Source organism: Sparus aurata, chromosome 2, assembly GCF_900880675.1.
Source record: "Sparus aurata chromosome 2, fSpaAur1.1, whole genome shotgun sequence".
NCBI lineage: Eukaryota > Metazoa > Chordata > Actinopteri > Spariformes > Sparidae > Sparus > Sparus aurata.
In genome coordinates, this window is record NC_044188.1 from 17,245,576 (window position 1) to 17,266,853 (window position 21,278).

General features: G+C 40.6%; 2 protein-coding genes across 5 annotated transcripts in view; both read left to right on the plus strand.

Annotated features, from left to right (window-relative positions):
* The window catches only part of limk1a (LIM domain kinase 1a), a 56,332-nt gene extending 38,999 nt beyond the window's left edge, over positions 1 to 17,333 (plus strand). For all 3 annotated transcript variants that reach the window (XM_030397659.1, XM_030397669.1, XM_030397672.1), the window contains 13 exons: positions 4,535 to 4,644; positions 6,417 to 6,632; positions 6,930 to 7,035; positions 7,374 to 7,585; positions 8,092 to 8,278; positions 8,503 to 8,589; positions 10,318 to 10,449; positions 10,651 to 10,710; positions 11,167 to 11,232; positions 11,836 to 12,004; positions 12,156 to 12,211; positions 13,027 to 13,184; positions 13,619 to 17,333. In XM_030397659.1, coding sequence (XP_030253519.1) covers positions 4,535 to 4,644; positions 6,417 to 6,632; positions 6,930 to 7,035; positions 7,374 to 7,585; positions 8,092 to 8,278; positions 8,503 to 8,589; positions 10,318 to 10,449; positions 10,651 to 10,710; positions 11,167 to 11,232; positions 11,836 to 12,004; positions 12,156 to 12,211; positions 13,027 to 13,184; positions 13,619 to 13,787 — 1,728 coding nt within the window. In that variant the 3' untranslated portion in view covers positions 13,788 to 17,333. The remainder of the gene's footprint in view (positions 1 to 4,534; positions 4,645 to 6,416; positions 6,633 to 6,929; positions 7,036 to 7,373; positions 7,586 to 8,091; positions 8,279 to 8,502; positions 8,590 to 10,317; positions 10,450 to 10,650; positions 10,711 to 11,166; positions 11,233 to 11,835; positions 12,005 to 12,155; positions 12,212 to 13,026; positions 13,185 to 13,618) is intronic.
* Positions 17,334 to 18,594: 1,261 nt separating this feature from the next.
* Positions 18,595 to 21,278, plus strand: part of septin4b (septin 4b) — a 46,552-nt gene continuing 43,868 nt past the window's right edge. For both annotated transcript variants that reach the window (XM_030400014.1, XM_030400039.1), the window contains exon 1: positions 18,595 to 18,949. In XM_030400014.1, the coding sequence (XP_030255874.1) occupies positions 18,898 to 18,949 (52 nt within the window). In that variant the 5' untranslated portion in view covers positions 18,595 to 18,897. The remainder of the gene's footprint in view (positions 18,950 to 21,278) is intronic.

A 21,278-nucleotide genomic window follows, 5' to 3' on the forward strand; every position in this document is an offset into this window, starting at 1 on the left:
TGCTATAATCAAACTGAAATTAAGTGACATTTTCTGGTTCCAGCTTCTGAAATGTGGTGATTTGCTGCCTTTTTCTTTGTCATGTTTGACAGTAAATGAATAGCTTGGGGTTTTTGGACTGTTAGTCATGCGAGTAATCTGTAGAATGATAATAATGAAGGTACCTACCTCGCTCCTCTTTGTTAAACAAGACCTCAAGCTGTACTAGTTTTAGATTTTAGAATAGAAAATGTGTTTACAAAGTGTCACAAAATTGTGAAAAACAGTCCAAACCCGGAGACTCAAAATGGAGGGTTAAGAAAAACAGCAAGATTTACATTTTACAGGCTGTAAGTATTGTACTTTGACTCCGACTCCGACAAACTTTTGAATGTTCCTTGTTACTTTTACGGATGAGATTGAGAGGTTTTAACGTCACTACCAAATATAATCAACCGGGATGAGATGATGTGAGGAAATTGAAAAAATGTCACGGGGAAAATCTGTAATGTCTAGACACGTCATGTGGGCGTAAAAAGGAACTAATAACCGATTTTGAAATATGACAAATAAAAATAGCAACTAAAAGTAGAAGTGAGAGATTGAGATATTTTATCAACTATACTATTTAAATTGTTGACCATTTTTATTTATAACTTCAAGATTTCTTTTGAGTCATCTGGTTGTCACTTCTCAAATCTAAACATTGCACATTAAATGCTCTGTCCAGAGAAGTGATAACCCTGACATCAACTCTGGAAAAGTCAACACGGTTGACTGACGGCCTGAAGGAGTTGTTAAGAATCCCTGACTGACTGTCAACATGGTTCTTCGCTGTTTAGTGTCGCTGAGAGCTTTAGAGCATCATAAATTCCTTCAAATGGCTAAAAAAGGTGTGTTCACATTCCACAGCCAACTTAAGGTCACACATGTAAATCATTAAAAGCAAATAAAGTTTAAACACCAAACTGACAGTTTCTGTGGCTGACCGTCGCCTGCAGTTTTTCCCAGCAGTGATAACTCCTTGCTTGACCATGTCTGCGTTGAGCAAGGCATTTTTTAGCACTAATGTGTCGCAGGCAATTTGTCAGATCTTCTAATTCAACTTAACGCATTTTCTCCCATTGCCTTATCCAGAAGCAAAAGCCAGAGACAGCACCAGTCCGGAGATGCACCACCATCAGTGTTATTTCCAAATAGAAGACTAAGACAAGGCTGCCTTACCTTTTAGTCGGAAACTCTTGAGGAGTTACAATACATTAACAGGAGTAAGAAACAAGAGAAAAGAAGCTAACCTAGCTAACACACTGACAATACAAACGTTAGCTTACTAATGTGTCAGATTTAGAGGGAAGAGTAAAATATTGAAATGTCTTGCCAAACACACACTTAATGATGTAACATGGGTTGATTTTAAGTCAGATTTCAAGAAATTGCGAACCCACATTGCAAAAACCAAAACTGTGAGCTCGGTTAGCTATATCTGATATATCTGAAACATATTCATATAATATATGCATGCATTTTCAAAGGATTGACAGCTAAATTTGATATTGTTTGGACCTTAAAAACTGATTTTTGGCAGATGTTACTCCAACTTTATGATGCTACCGTGACTTTCTGTCTTTACTAACTAAATAAAAATGAGTTGAAACACAAGAAAACAGTTCACATTAGTTGGCAATAAATATCAACACCCTGTAACTGCCAGGCATAGGTTAACTGTTGCTTACCTGACCGAACTAGCATGCTAGAGAGCCCATACATACAAACTTTAGCTTGCTAATATGACCTTTTTAGAGGGAAGCGTAAAAGACATAATATGAAATACTGACACGTTTAATCTGACACTCGATTAATGGTGTAAACTTGGATGCAGAAATTGACATCATTGACAGAGATGGTTATTTTCTATCAAACGGTGCTACAGATATATCGTCTTTACCAGCTGAGACGTTTCTATCAGTTATCCCATAACTAACACACAGTCAACTGTTTCTCAAGTTAACTATGTGACCGAGGTCCCCATCACGCATGGTAACTGAACATTGTGCTGCAACTCGAGCCACCCTTCACCCTTCCCCCAGGGAGACATTTGCACATGGTTTGGTTTGTGGTCACTAGAAGAGGCCGCAAGGCTTCATGGCCAGCACAGCCACACACTCGAGAACGATGAGCTAACACACAAATAATACATACTGTAACACTCTGAGAGGCTTGAAGACGCAGGAACACACAGCGCCTGTGTCAAGTGAAGATAAAATGTGGAACCAGTGATGTGTTAATACATGTGATGTTTTGTCTTTAATCGGTCTGTTTGTCAAGCAGTCACACGGTTTGATATCACACAGTGACGATTTATTAAGAATTCCTTTTTCCTGTCTGTCCATAAATCCACGCTTTTGAGAGGAAGCATGTCCTAAATGTGAGGGCAGCAGCTGTCGCTTGTCTGATGTGGGTTTAAAGAGGGTGTGCGCATATGGGTGTGTTTGTGTGTGTGTGTGTGTGTGTGTGTGTGTGTGTGTGTGTGTGTGTGTGTGTGTGTGTGTGTGTGTGTGTGTGTGTGTGTGTGTGTGTCATGCCTGCATGACAAGCAAATGGCAGCCCACAGTGTCAGGTTGTGCAGAGCCACACACCCTTTTCATCTCTGTCCAGCTGTCCTCCTTGTCCTGTCTTTACCGTTTGTGGGCTGCACCTAAGTGACACACACACAATCACACATAAAGAGAGAAAATTCACAGCTATCTACAGACAAAATGTGTCCTTTAGCTGTAAAAATTACGTCTCTGTTCCACAGTATTCTGAGATTCTCTCTGCTCATCCCTCTTTCATACTTTTTTTCATGCGTTTTTTTCATACGTTTTTTTGATGCATTGTGTTTACGCTCACTGTCGATGTCAGACAGTAATTGTTTATGTCTCATTTTTATGAGGGTGCATGGAGGACAGCTAAATAAATTAAGTTGGTCAATAGGCCCCTACGGCTGCCTCCTTCCCTTGTCCATTACAAAGCCATTACATCTCTGTTACCTCCTCTCACTCTCTCTCACTGATGTTTTGTTGTCAGTGTGACCACTAAACAACAGAATAGAAACCCATTTCTTCAGAAGATACATAAAAGTCACGACGTTATCTTATCCTTTGTATCAAAGCAAAGTGTTTGCATGTTTTCCATTTATGTAGCTGGAAGAAGCTTCTCAGATTAATTAGTTAAAAAGCAGATAATTAATGTACTTGTACAGTGTGTTTCTCCCTGCAGCCCGAAGGCAGTCAGCATGTGTTTATCTGTTTGTGTGCGTGCGTGGTTTCACTGCTGCTCTCTGAGGAGGGTGGGGCAGCAGACATATGGCTGCATGCATTGATTTTATTGATTCTTTGATCTTCACATTTTCTTCCTTTTTGTCTCAGTTTCAGTTTCATTCCTCTCTGGAGGATTAGTAGTTTCTGGTTAATTTTAAGGCAGCATTGAGGCATTGAAGCTGCATCCATGTGCTCCCACTTTGCCCTCGGGGTGATCTTTGTTTGATATATGAAACCTGATTTTACAAATAAAACTGGTGAACTTTTATGACCTCGACATCTCTGAATTATGTATTGTTAATCTTCTAAATGTGGCTTATTAAATAAATGTTATGCAAATCTCTTTCTCTTTAAATAACAACATTTTTTTTTTCCTTTGAGTGTAATTGATTGGTCTTTGTTCAGCTCACCTCCATGCATCACCCCTCCTCACGCCTCGTACACTGAATTAGCATTGCAGATCATTGCAGTTGAAAAGTGCTGTCAGGGGGCCCACTCCCTTCCAAATTTTCTGCCACTCAATGCACAAAATGCAGCCACAATCACAGCCTCAGGGGAGCGGACAGCTCCGGTGGAACTCAACCTTCAGTGCTTAACATGATGGCTCATGTTTAATCATAAAAGTCATTAGGTATGTGAGTGGGAGGGTCGTTTGCATCAATGGCTGCTAAATTACCTGAAGGAGTTAAAAGGGGTCGATGTTGATAAGTAGAGGCGTTGGCCACCTTTTATCGATTTCTCAGTCGATCAGAGCGACAACAAGCAAGGACAAACAGGTTCAATGAGCAGCAGTAAAAAGGGAAAGGTTGTGAGGTTTCATTTTTCGGTGATTTATTTGATAATTGTTAGTGTTTGGTTTTCTCCCAAACACCAGAGTGGAAACCTCCAGCGGCAGCATCCTCCTCAGATCTGCCAGTGTGATTAATCTGCCTCATTGCCTGCTCTGTTTTTTTGGCCATAACTCAATTCCCTTCTCTTGTTTGCAAAACTGCCCTAAGCTCTGGAGGGGGGATCTGGCAGCAGCAAATCCAATCTCCCGGCTCTCTCAGTGACCAGACCTCGCCCTACTTCTCGGACCAGTTATTAAAGCCTCGTGTTGCCTGCTGCTCTGGTCACATCAAAAACACTGTTGAGAATTTCTGCCCCCTGAACGAGAGATCAGAGAACAACCCCTTCGACATCCACGTGCGTCAGATTTTAACAGCACACAGGAGGGCAGAATTTCATTTAAACGTGTCTTTTTATTTCTCTAACAGGTCGCAGGGGAACAGAAATATCACCCAGAATGCTTCACCTGTCTGAACTGCAGGGCGTTCATTGGTGATGGAGACACATACGCTCTGGTGGAGAGATCCAAACTCTACTGGTGAGCCTCAAGCGCATTATTATATGAAACGCATACACCCAATGTGAGACATCAGGCATGTCACAGACATCTCACATTAATTGGACTCATGTTGTGCAGTTTGTAGTATGGATATTTGCCAAACTATTAATTCTTTATCGTTAGTTTTTATAATTCCCTCTTCTGTAGCAGACAGAATCCGCTTGAAATTCCCTTTGAAGTGAAACCAAAGCCACAAAGAAATGAAGAAGCTACAATTGATTGACGAAATCTTAAATTCATGCGGCTTATTTTAGGAATGTGGTCGACACTATCACCAACTGTGGTGACAACTGACTCAACACACGTTGCAAATTCACAGAAACCACAGTTTTATTGCAAATGTTTGAGCTTACGGTTTGAAATTTGGTGCTTTTTTGGGGTATTTTGCAGATTAACTGACACAGCTACTCAAATAACAGTTTTTTTTAAGCTGACACAGATGTACTGTTGTTAATCGCTCAAGACGTAGTAGATTCAGAAGGGAAGATTTGTATTAACAGATTAACAGGTCCGACAGTCTCCATTTTAATGGCTCGAGTAGTAAAACTGCAAATGAAAATCATTCGACTCTCAGAAGTCTTATTGTATCTGTTTCAGGTTCTGGTTGCTCTTGAGATGTGAATTGTGTTAAAGGGATCCAAAAAATGAAAATTCAGTCATCGACCCAATGAAACCAGCTGAGACTAATGGAAAGTCAGGTGAAGTTTTTGTAGTCCAAACAACATTTCTGGAGCTTACGGCGAAACAGTGTTGAGGCATTCTCCTAATCAACTGAAGTAGCTGAAAAAAAAGAAGAATAAAAAATACATTAAATGGCTCCTTACATCTTGTCCGGTGTAAACCAAGTCACCAGAAGCCCAGAGATCCTAAATGGATTTTTAAAAAATACATAATTTTCACCCCTTCTTAAGCTGAAATCTTCACTTTAGCTGCTAAACTAAAAGCATTACGCAGAACCCGTCTGTGGTCGATTCACGACCACACACAGGGTATAAACGTCTTTTCAAATCAATTTGGGGTCTCTGGGCTTCTTGAGACTTGGATTACACTGGACTACTCCCATCTACTTCAGTTGTTCAGGACAATGCTGCAGCACTGATTTGCTGTCAAGCGCCAGACATGTTTTTTGGACTAAAAAACTTCCAATGACTTTCCATCTGCATGGGGCTGTGTAGATAATGACTGAATTTTCATTATTCTTTAATGTGACTGTCGTAAGCCTCAGGCTTCAAAAACAGAGGGTTCAATGTGAAACAAGCTGCATTACGCAGAGATACAGAGCAGCCTTTGTCCTCCTCTGGGAGTGGAAGTGGATGATGACACTGTGATTGTCGCAGATCATCATATTTATTGAGAGATTAACCCGAGCGGGTCGACTCAGGTGACCGCAGGCGAGAAAATCATCAGTTAAATTTCACGTTGGATAGAAGTGAAGCATAAATGAGAGAGTGAAACAGGGCATTTCAAAGCTATTTCACGAGTTTTCCTTAGGTTCTCAGCATTCTTCATATTTTAAAGAAAAATGGTGTTGTTTGTTGAACTTATCAGAGGTCACGCTGACCCTCAAATCTGAACAATGACAGCACAGTATTTTCCCAAAGCCAGATAGAGAAACATCCAGTCAACAACATGTGATGCTGTAAAGACTGATGTAATGAGAACTTGACGTTTCTCTTATGACTGCATGGATGTTTGTAGAGCCTGAAACCTCACAGGATTTTTTTATTAACTTCTCCCTTCTCTGCCTCCAGCGGTCACTGTTACTACCAGACCATCGTCACCCCAGTGTCGCTGCCAGACTCGCCGTGCTCACGGATCCCTCACACCGTCACTCTTGTGTCAATCCCGGCCTCCGCCGAGGGCAACAACGGACGCAGGGGGCGAGGTTTCTCTGTAGCCATCGACCAGCCACTCAGCCCGACCAACGGCTACAGTCCTGAACATGGACCCACCGTCAGAGTCTCACAGTGAGTTTTTTGTCTTCGTGTATGCATAGTATGCACAAACACAAGGAGAGGTCAGTATGGTGGAGGACAAAGGATGAAGAAGGGTAGATGAAAAATGGAGGACAGTGTGATGGATGAGGCTAATTTAAAATGTATAATAGAATGGGAAGAAAAGGAAATCTGAGTCACTGTTATTCAAATGAGCTGAGACTTTATCAGATCTCAGGTCTGTGTCGAGACAAAACTTTTCACTGTGTGCAGAAAGGTATTCAAAGACCTCTTTATAATTTTTTCTGCTTATTGTTCTATTTCATTCAGGGTGGACACGGACTGCATCAGTCCAGATGTGAAAAACTCCATTCATGTTGGAGATCGGATCCTTGAGATTAACGGGACGCCTATTCACAATGTCCCACTGGATGAGGTATTCACTACACTGCACCCAACACATTGTTACTGAAGTATTGTACTTTACTGTAAATATGCAAATAGAAATCTTGATGTTTTTAAATTGTCCTGGAGAGAAAAGCGCTGACATTTATTTTAGAGCTTTCCTGAATAATACTTGAAAGACCTAGTGAACAAAATGGAAATAAAAAAATAAAAAAATGAAAAAAAAAAAAAATAATGAAATAAAAAATGTATATATGTATATATATATATATATATATATACATTATTGTTTTGTTAAACAGGTCGACAGCTAATTTGGACAAAATTATGGACACAGTGAACTCATTGCCCATCTGTCTTTCTCTCCAGATCGACCTGCTGATCCAGGAGACGAGCCGGCTGCTGCAGCTCACCATCGAGCACGACCCTCACAGTCAGGGGCAGGAGGGAGGCTCCTCAGGGGCCGAGGAGCAGACGGACGGCCCCTTGTCCACCCCGCTGTCAGAGGGCCCCAGCCCCATCCTGCCCATCACCACTCCCCCCCATCCTGACATCAGCAGTCTGAAATCCCGCATGATCACGTAAGAAACTTACAGATGTGGTGATGCTCATTTTAAAGTTTAAGTTACTTTACTTTGATTACTATTTTCTTCTGCTACTTTATGTGTATATGTAAGAGGTTCAAATGAATATGACACTGTTAATATTTCATGGATAGCAGAAGTCATTTTAGGCTTTTAGGCTGGTCGTTTCCAGTCTTTTACATTTCTCACAAATGCCAACATCTAGTTTTCCAAAAAAATCCTTGTATTCCTTTAGGTTCAGTTGAAAGACAGGTTAGCAACAAGAAAAAAAAGGTTTTTACTGTAATTATGAGTTTCTTCCTGCCCTCCTTTTAAGATATATAGTATCCACCCTAAACAAAAATGACCATTTCCATGTAAACATTTCTTATTGCAGCAGCAGACAGTAATAAAGTACCCCGCTTTCCTCCTCTTCACCCCTTCCAATGCTGTACCCTCCTCATTTCTTTTCCTCTGTGCTTCTCCTCTTTCTCTTCCTGTCTCTCTCCCCTTTTACCCTCCAGGCGGAGCTACAGCATCGATAAATCACCAGGCTCCAGCAACGCAGCATCCCCCATCTCCCAGAGGAAGGACATAAATCGATCGGAGTCGCTCCGTGTCGTGTCCAACCGAACGCACCGCATCTTCCGGCCATCTGACCTCATCCATGGCGAGGTGCTTGGGAAGGGCTGCTTCGGACAGGCCATCAAGGTCAGACACTGTTAGCACGTCTTCATACCAGCCTGTACTTGCATCTTCACTAGTTGTACCTACAGTATCCGCAAGATGGCAGCATTGAGTCTAGAGAAGTGTGGAGGCAGGAGGTTAAATGTTTGTGGTTATAATACATTTTGGAGTTTCTGTTTCCCACGCTCACTAGCATACTTCATGTCTCCCAACTTGTTGCTCAACTTGATTTGTCTGTCTTGGAACAGGTGACCCACAGGGAGACCGGGGAGGTGATGGTGATGAAGGAGTTGATTCGCTTTGATGACGAGACACAGAGAACATTCCTGAAAGAGGTGAGTGGAGATGGACAATCCCAGACGCTACATCATGAAGGAGTGTGAGATTTTTTTCAGTTTTATATTCAGGGGCCAAATCAAAGTTTTGTCTTAAACAGAAATCTGAAATCGGTAAATGTTGACCTCAATCAGTATCATTTCCTTGAATACAAACATCATTCAGTCAGATATCACTAATGATCCAATTCAAGTGTTTAAAACGGAGCAGCCAGTGCCCTTAAGTTAGTGAAACAAGGTTATAACGGTTTGAATTCCCGGAGCAGCTGGAAAAACCTGCGTAAGTAAGAGACAAATGTTCATTGAAGTGAAGACTGTGGTTAAAATTAGCAGCTTCTCTGTGTGAATGTGGGACAGGACTGAATAAAAAGGAAGAGTTCTCTCGCCTGAATAATTGAAAGTAAAACATCACCTCTGAAATAGGACAAAAACGAGTGTTAAAACAATCTTTTCCCAAAAAATGATGGATGAGCAGAGCTTATTTTACCTCCCATTCACAGCTTCAACCCTCCTGTCCTTCCATTAATGTGAAAAGACAACAGGGAATGACTCATACGCAGATGTTTAGACTTCCCTAAGAGTTATTGTTAACATTGAACTGAATCGCTCCTGATCTTCCTGTTTGATCTTCATCATCGTAGACTCACTGATCCAGTTAACAACCTTCTAATTGGGATTTGAAGCTCGGCATTGATTGCTCCCATCTGGTTGAGTGTATGGATGTGTGGGATGTTAGTTTCATCGTAACCTAAAAATAAATCAGAGCCTCTGCTTTGTAATCGGTGTGGACGACGACAGAGTAAAGAGAGGCTTTGAAACAAACCCAGACCACAATGAGGCATGATTATTACTCCCGCTGGCTGTTTGTTTGTAGGTGGCCCAAGTCTCACATTACTGAGGCTGCTATCTAAACCACAGACTTTTTCTTTGTGCTGTTAACTGTAATACAACAGCTTACAAAGTACGTACTGTTGCATGCATGCATGTGATTGGAACATACTGCTTTGTCATAACATTATACCTTGAAATGTGACCTTCATACATCGATTGCAGTCTGTAACGTGAAATTAAAAGTAAAAACAAGAAGTATGTGGTGGTCAGAGGAGCCAGAAGAGCGTGCTGGCTTGCTGCATTTGGCTTACTATGTAGTGGAACATACTAAATCATTTTCTAGAATGCTAAATAGTTTGATAGTACGGGTATAAGAACGCAGTGTGAGTCTCTTGTGATCTTGTTCGGTGAAGATTAGATATGAATGCACTTAACATTTCAGACGAAGACGTCTTGAGACTTGAAGGGTAGTAATTGTGTGTGTGTGTAATAGGGACCCTCCTCCTCCTCCTCCTCACAGCCCGGCTATCAGGGAGTGAAATGTTTTAGGAGGTGTCATACTACCGTGAACACTATGTTTAAGACTTTCTGGACAGCTTTGCCCCACAGCCTCTGAGGAAAAGAAATGCTACACTTTAACTACCCCCATGCTTCATGAGACCACCTGATGATCAAACTCAATTTAATTTCAAAGGATAGGTCAACATATTATGAAATTAGCTTTTAAGCTTTCTTAGCAAAATGAAAAGATTTATACCACTGACATGTAGGGCTGCAACTAATGATTATTCAAGATTCAAGATTTAACTTTGTTGGGCACTCTCCTTTCTAACAACTGAGCAAACATCTCAGTTTAGCATTCACAAGTATAAAAACTGTGTGACATTGTTTCATCAGGTGAAGGTCATGCGTTGCCTGGATCACCCCAACGTGCTCAAGTTCATAGGAGTCCTCTACAAGGACAAGCGACTCAACTTCATCGCAGAGTACATAAAGGGAGGCACCTTGAGGGAAATCATCAAGAAAATGGTGAGAGCCTGCAGACATATGAGTGTGTCTACCTCCTTTTAATTATTCAAAATGCATGCAGTGGACCTTTTAATTCAGAAGATGGTCTGGTCTTGCCTCAGGTGGAGATTTTGTAGTTTGCAGATGTAAAGCTTTAGCAGTGATGAGTCATCATCAGCAAGTAAAGAGAATGACATTTAACTGTGATATTATTGCTCACAGGACTGCAACTATCCCTGGAACCAGCGGGTCAGTTTTGCCAATGACATCGCTGCTGGGATGGTGAGTTCAAAGACTGAAAAAGTGATTTTAATTGTAATCGTTTCTGTTTTCAAAAACTCCACATATATGAAGCCTCTTCAGACGGTGAATTTTCTTGATGTGCAGTAGTAAACAAAGCTGCATTGCTTCTTGATATCTTTACTGATGTCTCCCTCTAGTGGTGGTGTGAGTGAGCTTACAACCCTCCTTTAATAATGTCACAATCTTTTCCATCCCCCTCGAAGGAAATTGCAGCATGAATTCCTGCAGGATTAGACCATTGGTACTTGAATTGAGTACAGTGATGAATGTCGTGCGTGACTGGATTATTGTGTTAACAACAGCAGCTACTTGAGATGAAACAAGGCAGGATTGTTCCTCTTGGCGAGGGTTTGAGATTATCACTGAAAGCTTCTATTTTTTTCTCTTTATTTTCTATTCTCCCTGCCTTTCTGCCCTCTCCTATCTGTCATTCAGACATATCTGCATTCCATGAACATCATCCACCGGGACCTGAACTCCCACAACTGTCTTGTCAGAGAGGTAAGGAGTCGTGTGCGTGCGCGTGTGGACATACCTGTGCATAAAAGGCATGTTTTCCGTTGAGGAATCACGAAAGGGCAACTGTCATCTACTGGGGCACTTCAGATACAAAAGACAAAGCAGAGCTTTGTTAGCATTAACAGACTAAGCCTTCTTAAAACATGCTGCACATGTGTAACTTGCAGCGGAAACTTCCAGCTTACTCAAACAAAGAAAGCATTGTACATGTGTCACATGAAAACAAGAGGTTTGTACTGTAGAGCTCACATCTGAAATGTCAAACTAAGAGAAATTTCAAGCTTTCCAAATGAGCTTAAAACGGTTTTAACACTACAGTTACTTAAAGCTTTATCACTCTATGTTTCAAACAAAAAATGGTAAAGCATTATTTTGTCATCATGCAACCCAGAACTGGAATAATCTTCCTGTTTATTGTAGGCAAGTCCCAGATAGACACAGATGTAACCTAAAATGTTGTTTTCCTTGTATTTCTTTCCTGTTCTTCTGCACCTTTAAATTGTAAATCTATGAATGTATGTATGAAAATAAATAACAGAAATAAAATCGTCTTGCCTTATAACATGTTTGATTTTCTTCACGTAGGACAACACAGTGGTGGTGGCAGACTTCGGGCTGTCTCGCCTCATGGTGGACGACAAGCATGAGGACAAGTTGTCGCAGGGTAAACTGCCGGGCATCAAGAGGCCTGACCGCAGAAAGAGGTACACGGTGGTTGGAAACCCTTACTGGATGGCTCCTGAGATGATCCACGGTATGATCTGAAGGGACACTTGATTGTTTGCTCCTTTTCGATAATATCAAGACAGTTATTTAATCATTTAAACCCATTCACTCTTTCCTAAGATACTCCATATCTATTTTCTTGAACGTAACAGTTTGATTTTGGTCTTCTTCCTTCACAGGGAAGAGCTATGATGAGAGAGTAGACATCTTCTCCTTCGGTATCATGCTCTGTGAGGTGAGTGACTCCTATTGATAATTAAAACCCAACAAACAGTGGTATTCAGATAAGTTATTGTTTGGTGAGCGAAACTAAAATTGCTTCAAAAGCTGAAAAGTATGCTCACCTGTCATTTTGAAAAACTGCTTTCTTTGTAAATTTAACATTTAATCCTTTAATCCTTTCAACCCTTCTTGACTCTGAGAGGATTGAACAGTCTTAATATTCACTGAATTTGTTCATATTTTACCACATAAAATCATACTTCTACAATCCTTTCTCAGCACAGGTTCAACTACAAGACTAGGATTCTTTTGCTCTGGCTTCAACATACAAAACCTCTAATTTGAACAGGTTTTCTGCAAAAAAATAGACAATTTAGTGATCTGCCAAAACTTCAACTCCTCCCAACATGTGTGAAACATTCATTTTGTTTTACAAGGGAAAAAGTCTTACTCCAAAGCAAAAGATATTTGTTTTCTGAATGAAAGCCAAGCCCCAGAGTGTGGTCAGCTTTGAGCCTGGCCACACACCATCCGCATAGTTCTGGCTTAACAGTTTAGTTCAGTCACTCAGAATATGACTTCCCCAGATGGGCACCATTAGCCAGAGAATAGCACAGTGATTAGAGAGAGCAGAAAAGCAAAGTTGTCTTCATGTGGCTGCGGACGGGCAGACAAACGGTAGTTGTGGTCAGTTGGGAACGATCCGCTTCAGTTTGGAGGGTTTACTGGTTTTTACCAGATTGGCACCGGAGGATCTCTTTGCTCTGACAGCTCTATCTTTAACTCTACCTACTCTTTATCTCTCTGTGTTTGTCTTGCTCTCTGCAGATAATTGGCAGGGTGAACGCAGACCCAGACTACCTCCCCAGGGCGATGGATTTCGGACTGAATGTGTCCGGCTTCCTGGAGCACTACTGTCCACCGAATTGTCCCCCTGCCTTCTTCCCCATGGCTGCTGTGTGCTGTGAGCTTGATGCAGACAAACGGTTAGACATATTCCACCGATTCACATCAAAATCTAAAGGGACAGTTCACCTAATTTACAAGTTTATTATTTAGGCAAAAGGGATTGTGAGTCTGGTAATACTAGGTAGGAACATATGTCCTGGGTAGCCAAGTGGACAGCTTTAAGTCCATCACTTCAAACCTTGCATGACTGGGAGAAATGGACTTGATATTTTTATTCATAACATCTGCTGAATTTACAAGACCTCCAGATAATTAAGAAGTTAAACTTCCTCCTTTCTCGACAAATCTCAAAATCATACGATTATTTAAGGGAGTCTGGGGACATTGCGTTTTCAAGTTCAGTGGTTAGATCAGTTGAAATTGTGTTCCCTAACATTTACTTTTAATTGTGGCTTGAATTAAAAGAAATCCAACATTTAATTTTTTTCTTATCTGCTTTATAATTCCCTAGGCCTGCTTTCTCCAAGCTGGAGGAGTGGCTTGAGAACCTGAAGATGCACTTGGACATTGGTCTTCCCCTGGTGTCAGAACTGGACCAGCTGCACAAGGCCTTCTGGGTGAACCACAGAATCACACGCCCTGAAAACGGCCTGCACACCCACCCCGAACAGCCGGAGTAGTGCTGAACTGGACTGGACTGGACTGGAGGAGTTGAAAAATTAGGAGTACACCCCAGAAGGGCAGAGATGGCCTGCCTCGGGCGGTGCAGTGCCTGGAGGAGACGTGTTAATACTCCTCCATGATTAAAGCTGCTGGCATAGTCTGGCTCAGGCGAGTAGACTCAGGGGGAAATGTGGATCTGAAAAGCCACCTGTGCGAGCTGCACACACATAAACACACACACATTCAGTCAAATCAAGAGACATTAACTACGATAGCTTGATTCTGCTGCACCTGGAGCTAAAGTGGAACATGTCATATGCAAATAGAACCAACTTTCGGATCAGATAGATTTAACATTAGTGCTCATTCCATTCAAGAATCCTGGCTGTACTTACTGTAGTGTGTATATTCATGTGGATAAAGTAGTCCAAAAAACAAGGCAAGAGGCAAACCTTCAGCCTCCTCACCTTGGGCCTCTACAGAGTACATTGTGCAGTATGTGTTTGCAGGTGTTTCTGTGTGAGTTTTGATAGATTTTTTTGCTTTTGGTTTGGATATTAAAGAAGAGGGGCCCGTCGATTGGTAGTGATCCACTCGCTGTCCACTTGTACAAGTCAAACAAAAACCTTTTCCAGCTTTAAATAGCTCACTGAAGAGTGCATGACTGTAAATAATGCTGTCAGGTCATATCCTGGTTCATCGTGTCGCTCTGACCTCATTTGGTCATAAACTACTAGACCTTACGTGTGTGTGGCGCTGCCCCTCTCCCACATCTATTGTGTAGCACTGACCCAACACTGAGGTACACACCTTTTACACACATTTGGTACGTTCTCACATGATTTTAAGATCTGTTATCTCATTCATGTTGACGTGACATTCAAACACATACCTATGTACATAGCTGGCAACATTGTAAATGTTTTAAATATTGTAAATGTACAGACATATTTTATATACGTACGCTACATTGCCATATTTTTATTGGCCGACCAGTTGAAATTAAGGAGAGTTAAAGTTCGACTGCAGTTAAAATGGCACAGCAGAAAGCGATATGGGTGGTTTTTTTTCCAACATTGTCACCACTGTGGCAAGTTTGAAGCTTATAGCATCAAGATAAGAGGAATTTTATCACCATAAAAAATCTCCAACCCTCAGTTCAAGCCCAGTAAATGTTACATTCTGTCATTTCCCTCCATCCAATAAGTATTTCTACACATTTTATCCGTTATCTTGGAATTTTAAAGGAGACATATTATGCTAATTTTCAGGTTCATGATTTTATTTTTGCCCAAAAAAATACTATTTTGTCAGTGTCCAGTGCTGCAGCTCTGTCTTCCCCCTCTGTCTGAAATGCTCTGTTTTAGCCCCTGTCTCTTTAAGACACGCCTCCCAAATACGCAGTCTCCTCCAATTGGTCATCTCACATACATCTGAGCCCGTAACTCCAGTCGACCATGTCATGTTGACACCTTCTAATTAGCTACACTGCTACTGTTAATATAGGCATAATTTATGCAAATGTGTGACATAGTGACGTAATGTGATGTCACAAAGACACAGAATTAAAGGCGGACTACTGAAAACATCTTTTTCAGGCGCATGAACCTACAGTATATAATACCCTTATGGAAAAAGCATAATATGTCTCCTTTTATGTACCCACAGATGTGTGCTGGAGTAATTCTGGATTATCTAATCACATCAAAGTTGCTGAACTTAATCTGCATATTATGATAATAACATGTGATGTGAGAATTTTGAGGGCAATCAATCTTGTCTCATGTACTGTACAGTAGTTCAGGTGTGGGAATGACATCACCAGGAACTGCCTCATCATGTCAGCTGTCTGTCCACGTCTGTCTCTCCTCCGGTGGATGACACCACTGTTTGTTTACATGTAAATTCTCGCTGTAAATATCAGTGTTTGTATGTCCTTCCCTCTTGTCTGCGTGCATTGCATAAATATGCGCACTCCTCAGAAATTATCTCTTCCACTGTCAAATTTCTCTCTTGCACCTTCTAACATGCATTTTCTGTCTCTAGACTAATTTTTTAAAAGATCTCCTGCTGTTGTTTTTTCTCGAGCTGCATGATGTACAAGCTAGGTCTGCTGAGCTTCTAGATCTCTTAATTATGCCATTTTAAATAAGAAAACAGAATGAAAAGAGAAGACAAAAAAGCCAGGCTAAGAAGAAATGAAAAAAAAAGAGACACAGCTTCTGTTTTTTTTTTATATATAACCACTGAAATCTTTTTGTATGGATTTGAGTACTTTAATTTGCACTATATTACCAAATGGCTGTTTGAAGCCATGTTTGTTAATTTCCTCTCTTGGGCTAACTTGTGATAAGGAAATAAATTATATCGGTTCAGGTTGATATATGAATGCAAGACACTGATAGAGCCTTTCAACTGTAAATAGATGGGATCTGGAAAATTCATCCTCTTGATAGCAAAGTTTGTGATTATTGAGATGCATTTTTAAAGTTTTTGGCAGGAGCCTGTTTGATCCACCTGTGATCTTGTACGTAAAGTCACATATCTATAGAAGTAGTGACTATATTTTCAAGCCTTCACCAGAAAACTCCAAAATGTTAAGTACCATGATGTCTACTTTTAAAGTTTTTCGAGTCTTTGCTACCAGGAGAATGTGATTTCCCAGCTCTGCCTGCTGCCTACAGACCGGTCCTTTCTGAATGATGTCCTGTGTTGTTACTGACTGCTTGGTTTCATATGTGATTCCCACAGAGGCTGCAACCACTGCTGAACTGTCTGATAATAGAGCACTTAAAACTGGCCTATCTCACCTCTCACCTTCTCGTCATACTCTTTTGGCTCAGGGCCGTACTTTTCTGGAGCTTTCTTCACAATTCAGTTCACTCAGCAGCTTGATAGAAAAAGCAGCTTTCAAACAGTAATAGTGAGACTCAAACAGCATGTAAATCTTCTGTCACTGTATAGGCTACCAATAACACAAAATATGCTTCTGTAAAACAAGCTCCTCCTGGTTGATGTGTTCGTCCATGGGCATGTACTTTACATGAGTGGCTTTGCCATGTTTCTGTCTCCATTCCTGTCTGAGCCATGTCGAGCATGTTAGGTGTGTCTGTGAGGGCGTGTTGATGATCAATGAGAATGTTGCCGCAGCACTTCTTTGCAAAGGATCGTTACCTCTGAACAATGCTGTGCCTTTGTTGTAAGCTAGCCTTGCCAACGACTCGAAAAACGTGAACTGATTTCCTTTTTTAATGTATCATAAGTGCAAGCCTGATTCAAGTGGATTGAATATCATTGCTGATACTACGTTGTATGAGATTTCATCTTGTTCTGTATTATATTTATATTTTCCTGATCTCCATTGTCAGTTTTGATATTTTAATATTATATTTCTTTATTCTTTTTTTTTTGTTGTTTTTGTCTTATTTAAAAAATTTTTTTACACAAGCTGTGAAAACAATTCTGCACTTTAATCCTGAACGTGAACATTTAGACTCTGAGGAGGCGACTGTTTTTTTTCCCTTTGTCACAGCTAAAAATAAAACTGTTGCTTCTAAAACAAACTAACTGTGTTTGTTCATTAATGAATATATCTCTCAGTCACTGTTCCATTTCATTGACAAAAACAGCCACAGTTTTGTCATTAATCTTCTACATTTGTACTACTGAAGCACACAGAGTATGACAGCTCCAATTATATGTGACATCTCTCCTTCATTCACTGACTTCACACATAAAGAGCACCTAACAAAAGAGAAGATGTGTGGGCGTCATTGAGGTAGGCGCTTGGAAAAGAATAGGTGAATTCATTAGAAGTGTTTCACCAAACTGACCACCAGATGTCACTCTATATCTCTGCTGTTCATTTCTATGGTGAAATAAGGGGAAGAATCTCATAAAGTGTAACTCAAAAACACTCATTCTACTGCTTTATACCACCGGTGGAATAAATATTCAGATCCTCCTCTCAAATGCTTAAAATACCCACTGTACTCAAATATGACTTTGATTTTAAGTCAAAGTATAGGGGTATTGGCAGATAAATTAACCTTGAGTATCAATATAATCTCCCTTGTCAGTATTATACTATTATTTATTACATTTCTGAGGAATTGCTATGTACAAGTTTTTTGGTGTTTTTTTTACATGTTGTGTATGCTGTGATGATATCTAAGTACATTTAGCACTGTAGCACTGAACTTAACAACAATTTTGGGTATTGTATTTTACTCGAGTATTTCCATTTTTAACAGGACATCTTTACTGTTACTCAAGTACAAACATGTATTATATGGAAAATGTCAAAATACAAAGTAACTACATCTGTCAAAGAAGTATATTTGAGTAAAAGTACAAAATGTACTTATAAGTTCTGAACAAATACTCTAATAAAAGTATTTTGCAACATTCCATCACTGACTTGATAGTGCTACTACTACTATTATTATTATCATAATTATTATAGCCTTTATTTAATTAGGGAGTTTCGATTTAGATTGACATCTCATTTACAAGAGATCTGAGGAGACAAGTGTGATAAAACAAAATTTCAATAAAATACAAAAAGAAGCGCGGTGTCATGAATAAAATATTAACAATGGTGGTCACTTACCTGACCACCATTGATAATGTTCGCTAAAAATAAAGAAGTTAAATGTAAAAAAAAAAAAAAATGGCGCATCACTTTCTCTTGCAGGTGCACGTGACCCTTCTCCCATCGCATCCACGTGCGATTGTTTTCATTCCGACGCCGCTGCTGCAACTGCTGGTGTCTCGTGACGTCACCGGGCTGACTGGCTCGTCGGTTTTGAACGGCTGTGTGTGTGTGAGAGAGAGAGAGAGAGCTGCTACTGGTTCTACCAAACACACACACACTCTCACTCTGTCTCTTCAGACACACACACATACACGTACACACTCATACACAGACACACGCACGCACAGGGGGGACGGGTTAGTCCGGTCACACACAAACACACAGCCTGTCAGTTGTGTATGGATTGAGAGAGGAAATTAAGGAAATACCGAAGAAGAAGAAAAAAGAAGAAAGAAGGAAGAAGAAGTCAGAAAGAAGGAGAAGAAGAAGAAGAAGACGAAGGAGGAGGTCGCTCACTGAAACTTTGAGAGATGGAGAATTCGTCCAGCAACAACCGGTATCGGTCCGTAATGTTCAACCACGGTGAGTACCACATCTGACACCGCATGAGGGATGTTGCGTGACTCCGGGGATGCTCGCATAATTGCCTCCTGACCCAAAACGAAGCCAAAACCGTCCCTTTAAATCGTGTTTTGTGTGTGTGTGTGTGTGTGTGTGTGTGTGTGTGTGTGTGTGTGTTTTTTAACCATTAAGGTCACGTCGCTGTAGCTATTACAACGCATCCAAACGTTTGGCTACAGTCAAAATTTAAGCTGCTCTGCAAGCCGATGATAAGGGTGCAGGTTTTATTTTAATAAGCGACACTCTCAGTGCTCGGAGGGGACACTTCGTTCTGCTAACGAAAATCCCTGAAAAGCCTGGCACTGAGGTCCACACGGGACACGGCAGCAGCGCACTGTAATTCTACAGTTATGCAAGAGTGGTACCAAGACTCACCACACTAAACTATTTCTGGACCACGACGATAGAGCTGGATCGCACTGGTGGGCTGCAGCCGGATGGTCTGCATGAGCTCCTGCAGAGGCTCGCCCCTCCGTCGCACTTATTTACTCAGGAGCAGTCGTAAAACAAGCAGCCCTGGCTCCGTTTGTCGTGTCGAGATGTGTTGGCAATGAGGGATTTACACTGCCTCCCATACCACAGCCTGAGCAATGCTGGATATTTTAATTTTTTTTTAATCAGTATTTGAGAGTAATTTCAGACATCCCTAAAACAACCAACAACAAAAAAACAATTTAGTGTTTTATTAAAGAACCGTGACCTTGACATGCATTTGAGTCTGTCCTCACCGGAAAAACGTCCATTTAGGTCAAAAATGAAAGCGGCTTAATGCTACCCATATTTTTGTTTGTTTAGCAGCCAGTAGTTCTATTACCGAAACGTAGCCGAGTGGTGTTCTTATCTAAACCTAACCAAGTAGTTTCATTCCCTAAGCTTAACCAAGTAGTCGTCTTACGTAACCGTAACCAAGTAGTCTTCTTACCTGAGCTTAACCAAGTGATTTTCTCACCTAAACCTTACCAAACTGCGACTGGCGATACATATCTGTTAATGTATATTACTAATACACTTCAACACTTGTGTTGTTTTGGCAGCAGTGATTATATGTCGTTTTCAGAGATGTTGACAGTCGATCTATTCAGTGGTTTAGATATGAGCATGTTTCGCAATTTTTGTGCCTGGTGCCAGCTCAAATATGAAGAAAAAAAAAATTACGTTACAGACAGTTTTTGCAATGACGCTTAAAATGTGGTTATCACACATTTTGGACAAAGATATGTTATGGATGCAGGATATTTTAAAGTTTAACAATAACAGTTTTTCCAAAATGACATCAATGCACTGAAACACTCAACTTAACTAGGAGTTTAATAATTATAATGACCCCAAACATCTGCATTATAAGCTACAATATCAGAAAAACATATATTTCGTTAATAATATGTCAGCTAATATCGGGCAACATATTGTCTAACCAGTATATCATTTCATCATTGTGCACTGAAAAATGACTTTCACCTACCACGTAAACCTATTTTGGCATTTTTACACTGGCATTTCTTCACCTACTTATCAGCTTACATATTCACCCACATGATGGCCTCCATCTGCATCAACATCAACTGATGTATAACCTAGCTCCGCCACAGAGTGCCTGTCGGTGGCATCAAAGAGATTTGGTTTCCTGTTTCTAACTGTATCAAACACAGATCACCTGTTTCTTATCATGTCTGGAAACCCTGTTAGCTCCGAGCACGTCCCTTTCTTATGAGCTCCCACATCCCACATCAGTCTCATGACATGGTGTTCTCGAGGCTGCAGTGACACTGAAACACCTGGTTCGTTGAAGCTGTTGCCCTGTGGTGTCTGCGTAGAGGCGTGCTGTGTTGGAGGAGAAAGTGGGAGGTGAGGATAGCTCTCATGGATAGTGGACAGAGATGGATAGCGCTGAATATTTTTTTTTGATGACTATATTTGATTAAAAACATAAACTTCAGTTCAAAGGGAACGTGAGTAGAAAAGTCTGTGGTAGAAGCTTTCATTTGTCCAATTCTGTGTCCAAATGTTCCCTTTACTCTTTGACTAGTGCTGTATTCTTAGATATATGAGTTACATATTTACATGAATAGATCTCAATATAAGTATTTTTTACTGCATTGGTTTTAACCAAAAACCATGAAAGTTTTCCTTAATGGATCTTTTTAAATCCACATTGCATGCTTCAAAGTTTATTTCCAATGTGGTTAGTTGTGTTTTCTTTTTGTAACCAATAAATGAAATCATACGCCCCTGAAATTCACCTTAAGGATCTCTGTCACTCCATTTTTAGTAGAGCTACTTCAGATTTTAC